Here is a 14,876-nt window from a genome sequence, read left to right as displayed (position 1 = left end):
ATATATCCCAAAAGAGAGGAAGTGAAACAGAAAGTAGGCGTGGTGACTTTCCTAAAATGGGCAGGAATATGCAATGAAGCAGATCACGAGACAGTGATGATGAAATTTGTAATTCGGAGAAAGTTCTAGCAGTTTTATTGCGTAATAATATTCGATATGCTCTCTGTATATAAATACAGTCGCATGTTTCATTTAAATATAACATAGTATAATCGACGAAGATCATTTGAGAGCAAGGATTGAAGAAAATGGCAACTTCAATCGAAGATGCCCGTAGCCAAATGGATGCTTTTTGCGACCAGGAAAGTAAAACCACGGTCATGTTCGTCGGAGCTCCTGGAGCTGGAAAGTCGTCCTTAATCAACTCCTTGATCAACATCATCGACTACGACAAGGATTCTAGGCAGAAGGGTGTCAGCAGGTACATCCCCACTGCCCCGCCGGACATGATGGGTGGACACACCCTTATGCGGGAGCAGGTGGAATTGACCAATGCTCTGACCATTGTGGATAATCGTGGGTGGCACGACTGGGAGAAAGAGGTGGCTCTGAAAGAGCTAGTCGCTCAAATAAGTAAGGTTACATTAATATTACTTATTATCGTAGTGATGATAGTGACAGTAAGAACGATGATAATGATGATGATGATAATGATGATTATGATGACAGTAAACGTAAGTATTAGTAGTAGGAGCAGTAGCAGTAGTAGTAGTAGTAATGATGATTGTGATGATATTAATGATGATAATAGTAATGATAATGATAATGATAATGATCATGATAATAATGATAAAGATAAATAATTATGATTTTAATAATACTTTTAGTAATATTGATACTACTACAACTATTAGTGCTAGGCCTACTTTTAATGACAATACTAATAACAATAATTATTATAATAATAACAATAATATTTTTTAAATAAAGGTATAATATTACTGAGAAATGGTTTAGTAATGATGATAACAATGATGAAAATGAAGGCAGTAAACATTATAACAATTACAAGTGTTATGATGATGCATCATTTGAATGGAATTAAACCAACCATTTGCAAACAGCCCCTTTATTGTGTGTTTTTTTAAAGCCTGGTCGATTGTCATATTTTTTTAAAAGAATTACGACTAGTTTGATATATCTGAATAATTATTCTTCTTTCAGATGCCCGACGGGCCTTCGTTGATGATGTAGATTGGGAACATGGAGAAGAGGAAGAAGACATCCTGGAAATTCCTCTAGTTATTGCCGAGAAAATAAGCTGTGTTACCATCGTTATCAAGTGAGTCTCCCCCACAATGTATTCCTTGATTATGTCTGCGAAGTGGGAATTAGATATGGGGTTACGCACTGTTGCCAAGTTGACTATGATATGGCTCTGTACAATAAACAGTATCAGAGCCATCTATACACAAAGTCTGGCCAACCCGGTTTGAGTTGGACACAATAGGGCGACTAATGCTTTGTTGGGCAAACACAAAACACAAGAATATACGCCATGTTGTGACCAAGTGAAACCAAGTTGGCCAAGCTCTGTAAATAGATGGCTCTGAACAGTCTACGCAAGGGCAGAAAGTTCATTAGTTCAGTATCGCTTTACTATAATAAATCCTAGTTTCTTACGTCATGCATATTGCGTCTTTGACACAGATTTATACCTATCTAGAGGATCTTGTCGTTTCAATACAAAAGGATAACAAAATAGATGCACTTGTCACGAAGAGAATCGATAAATAACGGGCACTTATACGTGAGAATAATCTATTGTGAAATCGGTTTTGAAATGAAGTTTAAACCCCTAAGGCTATCGAAAGTAGATTTTAAAAGGGATGTCTCAGAAATGCAGAATTTAAATTCTTAAAGCTTATCTGCCGTAGTTTACAGGAGGGTTTAGACTGCTCTGCAAGGTCATTGGACAGGTGGTTATCTCATCAACTCAGCTCTCAGTTAACATAAGAAATAGAGGATCATGGGGGACCAATGGTCACCGATTAGGCATTGTTTGTTATATAGAGGGCGCAAGTAGCTACCAGTAGTGCAGTGGGCCTTTAAGACACGTAATAAATGTAAAGTATGACATAATGCATTACTGTATGAAATCAACTAATAAGATTTTGAACTACAAAGCTAACTTATATATGTACTCAACGCTTTTTAAGCATACTAGCTAAATCGTATATCCTTTTGTTCGATTGTTGTTGATTTGTAGACAACGTATGCAAAATTTCAATGTTTCTCGCTAGCTCATTTTGAATCCTCAGTTTTCAAGTCGTTACTTTCATTACTAAAAAATGTTGGCTTCACTTGATTAAAATTGACCATCCAGTTTCAAGGAGCATACAAGAACGACGTCAACATGATGTATAATAGTCATACATGTATGCAGCAATATTTTCGAAGTTCTTTATTTAATAGTAGTAAGACAAGTTTGTTTTCTCGTCGTACCATCCCGTTTTCTTTTTCCACTCTCTCTCTCTTTCTCTCTCTCTCTCTATCTATCCTCCTCTCTCTCTCTCTCTCTCTCTTTCTATCTTCCTCTCTCTCTCTCTCTCTATCTTCCTCTCTCTATCTCTCTCTCTATCTCTCTCTCTCTCTATCTTCCTCTCTCTATCTCTCTCTCTCTATCTTCCTCTCTCTATATCTCTCTCTCTATCTTTTTCTCTCTCTCTATCTTCCTCTCTCTATCTTTCTCTCTCTCTCTCTCTCTATCCTCCTATCTCTCTCTCTCTCTCTCTCTCTATCTTCCCCCTCTTTCTCTTTCTCTCTCGCTGAAGTGGTGAAGGTGGCCTCGGTGCACTCAAAGGCATGCAGAATCTGGTCAAGACGTGCAACAAGGAGACTGGTGAGACTACATGTATTTTCTCGAATACTTTTGTGATAAAAAGATATAAAAAGAACAGTCTGAGAATGAATCAGTGATTATATGTTCCACTTGTCTATGAATTTGATTATGTTATAGGCCTAGATAAATTTGAATGTAGCTGTATTACAGTTAGGTTTGTTAGGTTAATACTTGCTGTTACCCCCCCCCCCCCCCCCAACTGGATAATTACTAGTAATGTCCTATACATTACCAGTGACTTGATTTAAGTTACTTGTAACCATTTATATTAATTAACTTTTTATATTAATTAACTCTGTTTTATGTATTTTTCTTTTGTTGTCTTGTATCATATGTAGATGTCCTTTTGGGGGTTTGTGTTTTGTTTCCTTTCATGTCGGTGTTTTAGGATTTTCCGGCCAAATTCGCGAGTTTGTCATTTAAATTAATTTGTCTTGCGTTCAAATTTGGCGGTTTTAGTGCTGTCAGATATATCTTGGGTTGATATTCCTTTTTCTAGTTTTGAAATCTATGAATTTTTCGCTAGAATCGATGTATGTTTCATTTAAATTAATGAATAGTGTGCTTCTTTCGCTATTTGGTCATTCGATTTGGCGCAACACGATTTCTGGCATCGCGAATGTGTACTTTTAGCATTCGAATTCATTTGTAGCATTCAAATTAGCACTTTGTGCACTTAAATTGATGGTCAATATACATTTCTCGTTTATTACACACTTTTTATAGCTCATTCTTTTTCTTTCAAAATTGTTTTTTGCATGTGTATTTCATCATATTCTATTTTCTTTCATTTATACACTTCATATACTTTTAGATTTATCTGATATTCATCATCCTTTAAGTTTGATTGTTAAGAAGAAAAAAAAAGACTTACATCTACGGACTTGATGGTCTCAATATATTTGTAAATGTTCATGTAAGGAAGTTGTTTGTCTTGCGTTTCATCATAAATTTATCACAATTTCATTATGGAGGAAGGGTACAATATTGTGACTGGGATAAGTATTTTTGTATCCCCACTTTTCCGGGGTATATTAACATGTCCGTGCAGAAAAACCATATCCCTTGATTTCGCCCCTTCCAACAAAAATGGAATAACAGAAAAGACCGTAATGGCAAATCATGCAGTTAATTGCATTTTTTTAAATAACTGTAAACGTGTGTTGCATTTTTCCCCCTAACATTCCTAACTTGAATAAACATAATTCGAATACGAATGACAGGTGTTAATTTGAATGATAAAAATGACGCCTCGACAAGTGACGATTAATTTGAATGCTAGTTGAGCAGTTTCTAAATTAAATGACAGATCTATGAAACCCTTCGACCACAATTTTAAATTGAATACCAAAACGGGAAAATTGAATGATAATTGTCATGGCAAAGCCGATCTGCGCTAACTTCAATGCAAAGAAAATGAATTCGAATGACAAACTCGCGAATTTCGCCTGGAAATTCTATCATCTACAAGTATTGTTTATGTTATAATTTGTTTACAGCTCTCTCTTAGTGGGACAAGCCTGCTCAATAAACAAAATATAAATAAACAAAAATCATCCAACGACGATAGAAAACGCCATAATATCCAACAACCACAAAGATAAAGCAAATAAATGAATACATGAATGGATAATTGAATTCAAAATGAATGAATGACTAAATAAACAAGTGAATTAATGAATGAGTAAAAAAATGAATAAATAGACAAATACAAAAAGAATATACATATAAAGCCGACCAGCTGCCCCCGAAAAAAGAAAGTTTTGATGTGAATGTATTTGTCCTATCGTAATTTACCCGTTGTGGGAAAGAATATTTACAAGAAATATATGTTTTGATTAATAACAAAGCTACTTATTTGTATCAAACTGGCATTAAGTTTGTGTTTACTTTTTGTTGTTGTTTGTGTTATTAATCAGGTCGCAAGCCATCGGTCGTTGTCACTCACAAAGATAAGATGACTATGGATCAGATTCAGAAGATAAAGTCTATGCTGGAGCAAGAACATGGGATTGGCAGAGAAAGAGTGTTCGTCATCCAGAACAAAATTGATATTGATACCGGTCTTGAAGCTGGCTCAAAATCACGTCTTCTCGATTTCCTTGAAGGCTGCATTGCTGATGGACAAGCCGGGGGTAGCTTCCATAGCCAGAAAGAAAAGAGACACGAGATCCGAGTAGAGTATAAGAAGAAGGTCGATGCGCATAAAGCTGCAGAAAGAAAGAAGCGACATGCCGAAGCACTAGAAGTAGCTGCGCAAGAATTAGAGCTCGTAAAATCCGTACAAGAGAAAATGAGGCTTGAAATAGTGACAAATAAAGAGAAAGCTTTGGTCGATATTGAGGAGGCTGTGAAGAATGATGAGCGAAAGCATTTGCAGAATATGCACAAGGAGGAAGAAAAGAATTATGCGGCGTTACAAAAGCTTGAGAAAGAAAATGAGCTCAAGCTCATGAAATATGCTGCCGAAATGGAAGCGCAAGAAATTGCCAAAGTGGTTGAGAGAGTAGCTAAAAAGGGAGGCGGACCGTTTTTCCATGTACAAATGAAAAGAAAATGAGAACATTTTCCTAAAATCGGAGGTCTTGCAAGTTATGCAAATGTTGATACAATATCTAGTTTCATTCTTCTTCTTTCTTTTTCCTCGGAAGGTTTGATTTTTGTTTAAATCGTATGAGTCGAGGAATGCTATTGTTTTATGTTATTTGTCAGTACTTGCACGAAAAAGATATTGCCTATTTTTGCGAATGAATAACAACTTCCCAAATGTTCATTTTCATTTTTTTTGAAGAAAATGCAATTAAAACAAATTGTGTACCTGAACTGTCCCTTCTTGCATTGGTTTAACCATGAACTCTATTTCTTTACAAAACTCATAAAAATGTGTCCGGATTCCAGATATATTGTGTGGCAAAAGATAACTAGAAATTGATACTGATATCGATATCATTTTCCCTCCCCTTATGGAGAATGTGCATACCTTGTGTGCGGGTAAGCATGAATCCGATGACCGGGGTAAAAATATATATCTGTAAAGCGAATTGAGAGGGCCTGCGGTCCTGAAATGCGCTATATAAGGACGAATTATTATTATTATTAACTAGGCGTTGTGGCGTGCGCCTGTAATCCCGCTAACAGTGGAAGTTACAAACTGATTCAGTCGAGAACGCAGGTTCGAAACTGAGTCACATCTTTCGGATGGTGACGTTAAAAGTCGGTCCCCAGACGTAACTAATCATATCTGATTCATACACGTCTGTAAAAACCCAAATACACACACACACATTATTATTAAAGGGGAAGTCCACCCTGAAATTAAGTTAGTTTTAATAGGAGTAGAAAAATGAGAGAAACAAGTCAGTGAAAGTTTGAGCAAATTCCGATTAAAAATAAGGAAGTTAGGATTTTTGAAGTTGTGATCAATCAAACACAAATTCGCAACTCTATAACGTATCATGCGAGCTCAACTTCCATTTGCTCAGTACTAAAAAAATCTAAAATTTTCATTTTCCCTCAAGAAAAATTTCAACCATACATGCACCCTAAATATAATAATTGCAAATATGTTTCTATACTCCCCCTGCAAGGAACAAATATATATTCCGTCATCAATAACGAAGAAAACATGATTTTATGGAATATTATGCCCAAAGCAAATGTAGGAGAGCTCGTATAATAAGTCACAGAGTTGCCAATTTGTATTTGATTGATCACAACTTCAATAATTCATAACTTTCTTATTTTCAATCAGAATTTGCTCAAACTTTCACTCACCTGATTTTCTTATTATTCTGCCTCTATCGAAACAAACTTATTTTGGGGGTGGACTTTCCCTTTAACAGTCAGGCCTGCGTAGTCAGGCCTGGCTCATATATAGCTGTGCAGATTCGCACTTTGTTGTTTTTAACCAAAATAGTTTGGTAATTAGGTTATGTTTCTTATGTGACGAAGACCATGAAAATTAAGAATATATACACGTTTGTATTTTTTGTGTGAAAACACTAACATGCATGTTCTGTATTGATGATCTAATACGTTCTTCATTTCATTAGTTTACGTCGACTAAAATAAAGAAAGGAACATGTAAATGTTAATATTTCTGAACCCTATGTGATAGAAGGCACTAATAATTAATTCATAAAGCTGTGCATATACGCTTTTTGTTTATTTTTTAACCAAAATGTTATGGTAATTAAGCTTATGTTTCTTATGTGAGAAAAAACATGAAAATTAGGAAAATATAAAAGTACGCGCTTGTTTGTGTGTGAGAACACTATCATGCATGTTATGTATTGATGATCTTCTTTTAAGTGAATACGTTCTTCATTTCATTAGTCTACATCGACTAAAATTAAGAAAGGAAACTGTAATTTTTCCCCTTTTTTTAACCCTATGTGATAGAAGGGGCACTCAGAATTATTTGACAGTCATTATTATTTCGCTTTAATACAGATTCCCCGACTTATTCTCATCTAACTGGTTCCTCTTTATCATGACATAATCTTTTTCTTTTATACTTATGCTCTTGTTTTTTTGTTTTTGTTTCAAATTTTGTTTGTTATGATATGTGTTATCTTATAATTGTACATGTATTTTTTTTTTATTGCGCACGGACCTACAGAAGAACAGCCTTTTGCTGAAGTTAGTGCCGTGCAAAAATAAAATAAACTGAACTGAACTGAACTGGTGTTGCGTTTTACATTGCACAAAACCTACATTTCAAAATCCGTTCCCAAATCAAACTAACACAAGCAGGATCATTACTTATTGAAATTAATAACTCAAATGTAAAAAATGTCATAATAGGTTCAAGTCTAGACCTCCTGACTCTTATTGTGAATTATTATGAGACAAACTGGATGTTTATCTTCATAAAATAGTGGATGAAAATAATCGTATTTTTATCCTTGGTGACCATAACATCAAACACTCCTCCTCATCAGATAACAGTAATTCAACCAATGGTATGCAGTTGATTATTAATAAACCCCCCAGAATTCATTCATATTTATTAACTCAGGTCGGAAATATTTGTTCAAACGTACATAATAACAAAACCATCGGTGAAATATTGTGTTCTGAAGTTTCCAATCACCTACCCATATGTTTAACTTGTGAAAGTAAACTATGTTGCCTTAAATAACAATAATAATATCCCGCTTTTATATAGCGCTGAATACAAAGTCTCTAAGCGATTTACATATATCGCAAAGAATCCAAACTTAATATAGAATTGCTGAAATAGGATTTATTTTTAGAGGGATGGGCTGATGTATATAATATATATGATTTTAATACCGTATATAAAAATGTTAGTAACAAATTGCATTATTATTATAAAAAGAAAATTCCCTAGGCAAAGTTAAAAATAGGCGAAATAAACCCAGGACTCCTTAGATAAAGAAATTTAAATCATTACAAACACGCCTCAATAAATTACACGTACACAATCCAACTGACATTAACCTAAACACATATATATTTTATCGCAACAGATAAACAAAACTAATCCGTACATCCCGTAGAATTTTCTTTTCTAATAGAATTTTAAAAAGGCCAGTTCAAACACAAATGCAACTTGGTAAATCATCAATGAGTTTATGGGGAACAAAAATCCCCCACCCACGGATAATATCACATTAAATGCCACTCAACTACATGATCCTGGTCTTCATGCGAATTCATTTAATTCATTTTTTACGAATTTCGGCCCTGAACTCGAAAGCAAAATCAATATAACTCACGCTCACTTTACAGACTATCTTTGCAATCTAAACCAAGATCTCTCTTTATCCAACAAATCCTAGCGAAATTATTAATACTAGTATTACCGAATCTCTAAAAAGAATAATTAACCCACTTGAAAGCCTTTAACTCACATATTTCATGTTTAGCTAAAGCCCGCCCCCCCCCCACTCAGAGGTCGGAATGACCGCATGCGTGTTACCAAAATGTCCGGTAAAGGGGTACTTTTCGGGCGACAAAGTCCGGCCCGAGAATTGTAAAAAAAGGGGTGTATTTGACTTTTCACCCGGAGATTTCTTTAAAAAGGGGGTGTTTTTTTTTTTTTTTTTTTATCTCTTTGGACTCCTGAGAAATTATTCCGAATTTAGGGGGGTATATTGAACATTTTTTCCTGATTTAGGGGGGTCTCCAAGGCAGGAAAAGCCCGAGAAAAGCCCGCGAAAGGGGGGTTCGGAAATGTTGGCAGTCCTCAGATAGGTGGTGCTTTCAAAAAGAGGGTACGAGCATATGCGTACCCTAAATAACACTGAGTGGGGGGGGGGGGGGCCGGGAGCTAAAGCCAATCCCATTCTCAAAAAAAGATGATCCCCACGAGATTAGTAATTATCATTCGATTTCCCTACTTCCAAGTATATCCAAAGTCTTCGAAAAAATCGTTCATAATAGGCTACATAAACTTATCACCTAACACAAAATACGCAATTCAAATCAATATGGCTCCAGGAAAAATTACTCAACTCACCTAGCATTACTTCAAATTTATGACAAAATTAGCAGGGGCCATAGCTAACAAAAAAACATGTTATAGGTATATTCTGTGACTTGAATAAAGCATTCGACACGCTCAATCACGCCCATTCTACTCTCCAAACTCAGCCATTATGGATCTAGGGGTCAGCCACTCTCATGGTGTAAAGATTATTTAACAAACAGAAGACATTACGTTACATTCAATGGTTATGATTCTGATCCTCTTTTAATTCAATGCGGTGTTCCTCAAGACTCCATGTTAGGTCCACTTTTATTTCTTATTTATATGAATGATATTATCAATAAATCCCCCTTCTTTCTTGTATCTTATTTGCTGATGACAAAAATATATTTTATTATCACAAAGACCTTAATTCTTTAAACAATACTTTGAAATATGAAATTAACAAAGTATCAAACTGGTTTAAGTCCAGCAAATGTTTCTCTTAATACGCAAAAGACTCATTTCATGTATTTTAAACATCATTCTCATAATACAGAAACATCTATATATATATATATATATATATATATATATATATTCAAATCGATGATATGCTATTAGAGAAGACAAAAATAAGTCCAAGTTTTTGGGAGTACTTATAATGAAACTGTGACTTGGAATGAGCATTTACACCACGTTACAATGTGCATTTCCAAAAGTATTGGAATAATCTCTAAGCGAAAGTTTCTTCTACCTCCATGCAACTGTTATTCCTTCCACATAATACACTAGTTCTCCCGTATTAAACATATTGTAATATTGTATGGGCAAATTGTGGTTCGACTAAAATGAATCCTTTTTATTATCTACAAAAGAAAGCCGTACGTTTTTGTACAGGTTCGCATTTCTTAGCTCACACTTATCCTTTATTATATAAACTTAAAAAAGAAGAAGATTTGAACACTATTCAAGTAGCATTCATTATGTTTAAGTACATTAATAGTCAATAGTTTTTATGGAGAGTGAAATAAATGAAATTAAAAATGAAATGAAATTACCACAATTAAACATGTTTAGGCTTTATAGTTCTGTTCATTTATTCGTACCCTACTCGCATATCTGGAAACTTTCATCTTAAAAATCCCAAATTATCAATAACACACAAACCTGTTAAACATTCTGGTCCGGACATTTGGAATGATTTTCCCCAAAACATAAAGACTTGTTTAACCATCTTCTCCTTAAAAGCTATACTTAGGCGGCAAGTAAAACAATCATACACTCCCCAATCTTTATATTAGTATAATAAAAACGTGAATTACTTTATTCTTTATCATGCAACTGCTTTTTACACCCACACCTGCACTTTATACAATGCACCCACTTAAACACCCAGATTTCTCAAGAGACTAATGTGTCGCCATCTCCAGCCCAACCGCTCACAATGGTAGTCTCCTATGTTCTAAATTACCTCTCTAATTCATTGACAAATATCTACTCTATATTTCTTATCTTATTTGTACGATTCATATAATGTTGAATGTATGACATTATGGTATATGATTTTATATTAAATTACTTTTGTAAACATTTTATTCATTGTATTTATTGTTCAAATCGTTGTAATTTGAGTTTGAATGTGTTTCTTTTTGAACGCTTAAAAAAAAATATTAAAAAAAAATAACTGAAAAGATTCACGATTTTCGGCCGATGCGTGTGGCAGAAACTGTTGTAACTGTAATACAACCCTAACCTTAACCTCCCCCTAAAAAAAATGTTTATAAAGTCGAATTGTTTAAAGAGGCATGTTCCCCGTATTCCAGAGGGCGTTCAAAATACGTACCCGATGGCGGACGGTGCTAGCTGCCTATTGACACCAACAGAATACGGCTCTTACGCAGATGGCATGTTCCGAATGCCCGGACAATACCGATTATCGCATACATGTGCCGAAGTAATGCCAATCGCAGTTCGGCTCTAAGATTCGGCTGCTGTTTCCGCCCACTTTCGTGACGTCGCGATCGTCAGCGATCAGCTGGCTTGGCGAAGGCAGGCCAGGCCGCGCGTACTTTGATTGACAGCTGTATGCAAATTAGAAGTCGATCTTCGGAACCAAGATGGCGATGACTAGAGCAGCGATAACTACACTGGCGGGAACGTGCCACTTTAAGGTGTTGTTTCTCTTGGGATTTTCAGGAGTAGATTCACCTCCATATTTTCTAGAAAAAAGATGACCCGCCAGCGTGTTCGTGGGTGTGTGCGTGTGTGTGTGTCGTGTTGTGTGTGTGCGTGTGTGTATGTATGTGTTTGTATATTCGCACCTTGTATGTGCATTAATATGTGGATGTGCCTTTCAAGTGAAATAAGAGTGTTTAAACATGTTTTAAGAACAGGAAATTGCGAAACAACAAGTCTTTGTTTTTTTAGTCAAATGTGTGTGTTGCACAATGCATATTCGTTTGCATTGAATATCTTATGATTTTGCGAAATCCAAATGCATTCAAAGATGTGCAGATTAAAGCAAGCATATTTTCAACGAGAATTGTAAATTACATTGAAAAAACCCACCTGTAACAGTGGAGTTAAGGCACGTTTTTGATGAAGGCAGTTGCGAAATTAATGATCATTTCCCGAAGATCATTGAGCAATATCCTGAAAGTCAGTTCTGAATGTTGGTCCCAGGGTAACATTTTGGTGAACTATTATTTCTTCTATAAAGAGGAAGCTAGAATATCAAAGCATTGTAAAACATTGGCACGACCGATTATTGTTTGAAGTTTGAAGTTTGATCATTGTTTGAAGGGCAACCTTGGTACGAAATTCATTTATATCTGGAATGAGAAAAATAATGGTGAAAAGTTTCAGAGTCTGAGTTTTTGAAGAGACGATACTCCTCTGACACAAACTAAAAAAGCGAATCATTTATATTATGTAATCCATGGTTTATAAGCTTTCCGTTGACATTATAGTTCATCCATTTCATTTTTCAGTTCGGATATGATTTTATAAGGTACTATGTCCCATTTGCATCCAAACAAAATGAAAAGGTTAAATTCCAAAGGCATTTGAAAGACAATACTAATTAGAACTTCCCTCAAAACAAAAGGGCTAGACAATGGCTTTTAGTGGGAAAGTAACGACCATTAGTTGTCGAATTGAATTAAGTGATTGCAATCATCCAAGTAATAGTCTCATTTCAGACCCTTTTACCGAATTGTCGTACGTTTTGTGCTGCACAACCATTCAATTAGTTTCATTTTAGTGAGTTATTGATTTGGACAAATGCTCACTCATGTACCTGTTGCAGCTCATTCTATGTATATATGTTATTACCATATTTAAAAGAAGATGTCAGTCAGTCACTCAATAGTGTCTGACAGTGAAGTATTGTATTGTATTGTATTTATTTTCCGTCATTTAAAAAAATACATCAACATAATTATATATATATATATTTACAATCATAAAGACACACTTATAAAAAAAAAAAAAGACGGAGGGATGGCCCTACTCAGCGTTGTTAGCATAACAATGCTGGTTTACAGAGGGGTCCCTATAGAAATAGAAAACATGAAAATAGTTATTACAAAAGTAAGGAAAACTTACAGCAAAATAAGAACTTACAATAATAATTACAAATTCGAGTAAAACAAGAAAAATGAGAGAAGTATTTACGATATTTATACAAGAGAGAAAGCTAGACAAGTAAATTATTTATTAAAAAAAAAAAAAAAAAAAAAAAAAAAAAAAAAAAGATACAGCTACAAGAAGTCTGGAATAGTATTGTTTAAATACTTTTTGAATGTTTGAACAGTTTGAAGTAATTTAGTGGTAGGAGGAAGAGTATTATATTGAATTGAGCTTCTGTATTGGGTAGTTCTGCGACAATATTCAGTTCTAGGTTTAGGGAGAACAAAGTTACCGGAATTGCGGAGGGAATAAATATGAGAAGGGGGTTGAAACATTTCATTCATACTGGGAGATAACATATTATGGACTGATTTATAGACAAATACATTAAGATTTTTCTTACGCCTGGATTCGAGAGATGACCATTTTAAAAGTGAATGAATTTGTGCGTTAGAAATGTGTTCATATGGATTAACTTTCATTATTATTCTGCCCGCGCGATTTTGGAGAGTTTGCAGTTTCTTAATATATTTTTTATCACATGAATCGATTAAAATGTCTGCATAGTCAAAAAGGGGTAAAATAATTGCTTTATATATCAAGTTCAAATTCGTCTCATTAATAAAATAACGTAGTCTAGCCAAATATTTTACTAGGTTTCCAACCCTCTTACATAATTTATCTATATGGACATCCCCCTTAAGTTTGCTGTCGATAATAAACCCGAGATATTTTACACTGTCAGTCTGTTGTATTGCAATATTATTTATATATACATTTAATTTATTACATTTACTTAACATATGTCTAGAGCCTATGAGTAAGGATACAGTCTTATCAAAATTCAGTGTTAACTTATTATTGCACATCCATTTATAAATATATGACAAGTCATGATTTAGTTTATTTTGAACACTTTCCACATTAAAATCTGAAAAATAAAGAACAGTATCGTCAGCGTAAAGTTGAATGGAACAATAATGTGTATATTGAGTTAAATCGTTAACGAAAATAATGAAAAGCAAAGGCCCCAAAATGGAACCCTGCGGTACACCAAAAGAAATGGGTAAATGAGATGAAAGAGTTGAACCAAAATAAGTGGAAATAAACCTGTTATGTAAATAATCATTAAACCATGGCAAACATTCTTCAGCTATACCAATATTACGTAGCTTTTCGAGGAGCAAGTCAGGATCAACGCAATCGAAAGCTTTTTTTAGATCAATAAATACTGCTCCTGTATATTTTCCCTGATCAACAGCGTTCATCCATCTATCTGTAATTTTAACCAAAGACGTTATTGTTGAGTGTTTACTCCTAAAGCCAAATTGTTCTGCTGATAAAAGTTTGTTTTCTTCTAAAAAGGAAACTAATTGCCGCTGAACAAATCTTTCCAGCAATTTCGATACCGTAGGTAGTATTGAGATAGGACGAAAGTTATTTGGGGAATTTTTGTTGCCAGATTTATGAATGGGAATGACTTTTGACCTCTTCCATTGATTTGGAAACTTATACTCGAGGAATGATCTATTAATTATGTGAGTAAGATATGGAACAATAATAGGAGCACACATTTTCAAAATTTTGGAAGAAATCCCATCTAAGCCCACAGAAGTATTATCTTTCAATTTCATTAGTTCTTTTCGAACATCATTTTCAGTGACTAAATGAAACGTAAACTTAGCATCATTCTTAACACGAACTTCATCATCATTTATTGAATGTGGAGGATCATGAAAATTAGAGGCTAACTCTGCACCGATAGAAGAAAAAAATAGATTAAACTCATTAGCTCTCATATCAGAATCATTTACATGGGCTTCAGTACTATTAGCACGAGATGTTGGCAAAACAGTCTTCAAAACCTTCCAGACCTCAGTAGATCTCCCCATAGCAGAGGACAGTTTATTAACATAATATTGTCTTTTAGTTTTTCTTATTTCAAAAGTTACTTTATTTCTTAAC

At 34.6% G+C, this 14,876-nt stretch overlaps 1 protein-coding gene across 1 annotated transcript; it reads left to right on the top strand.

Moving 5' to 3' along the window:
- The first annotated feature begins 231 nt into the window (after positions 1-231).
- Positions 232-5,877, top strand: LOC115921476. The gene is made up of 4 exons (XM_030978979.1): positions 232-573; positions 1,165-1,282; positions 2,775-2,842; positions 4,762-5,877. The coding sequence occupies exons 1-4, from the start codon at positions 249-251 to the stop codon at positions 5,400-5,402; spliced, it is 1,152 nt and encodes a 383-aa protein (XP_030834839.1). The 5' UTR covers positions 232-248; the 3' UTR covers positions 5,403-5,877.
- Positions 5,878-14,876: the final 8,999 nt, after the last annotated feature.

The sequence above is a fragment of the Strongylocentrotus purpuratus genome, unplaced genomic scaffold (genome assembly GCF_000002235.5).
Source record: "Strongylocentrotus purpuratus isolate Spur 01 unplaced genomic scaffold, Spur_5.0 spur5_scaffold_1, whole genome shotgun sequence".
NCBI lineage: Eukaryota > Metazoa > Echinodermata > Echinoidea > Camarodonta > Strongylocentrotidae > Strongylocentrotus > Strongylocentrotus purpuratus.
Note: the sequence above shows the minus strand (reverse complement) of the source record. Positions and strands in the feature narration are given on the sequence as shown.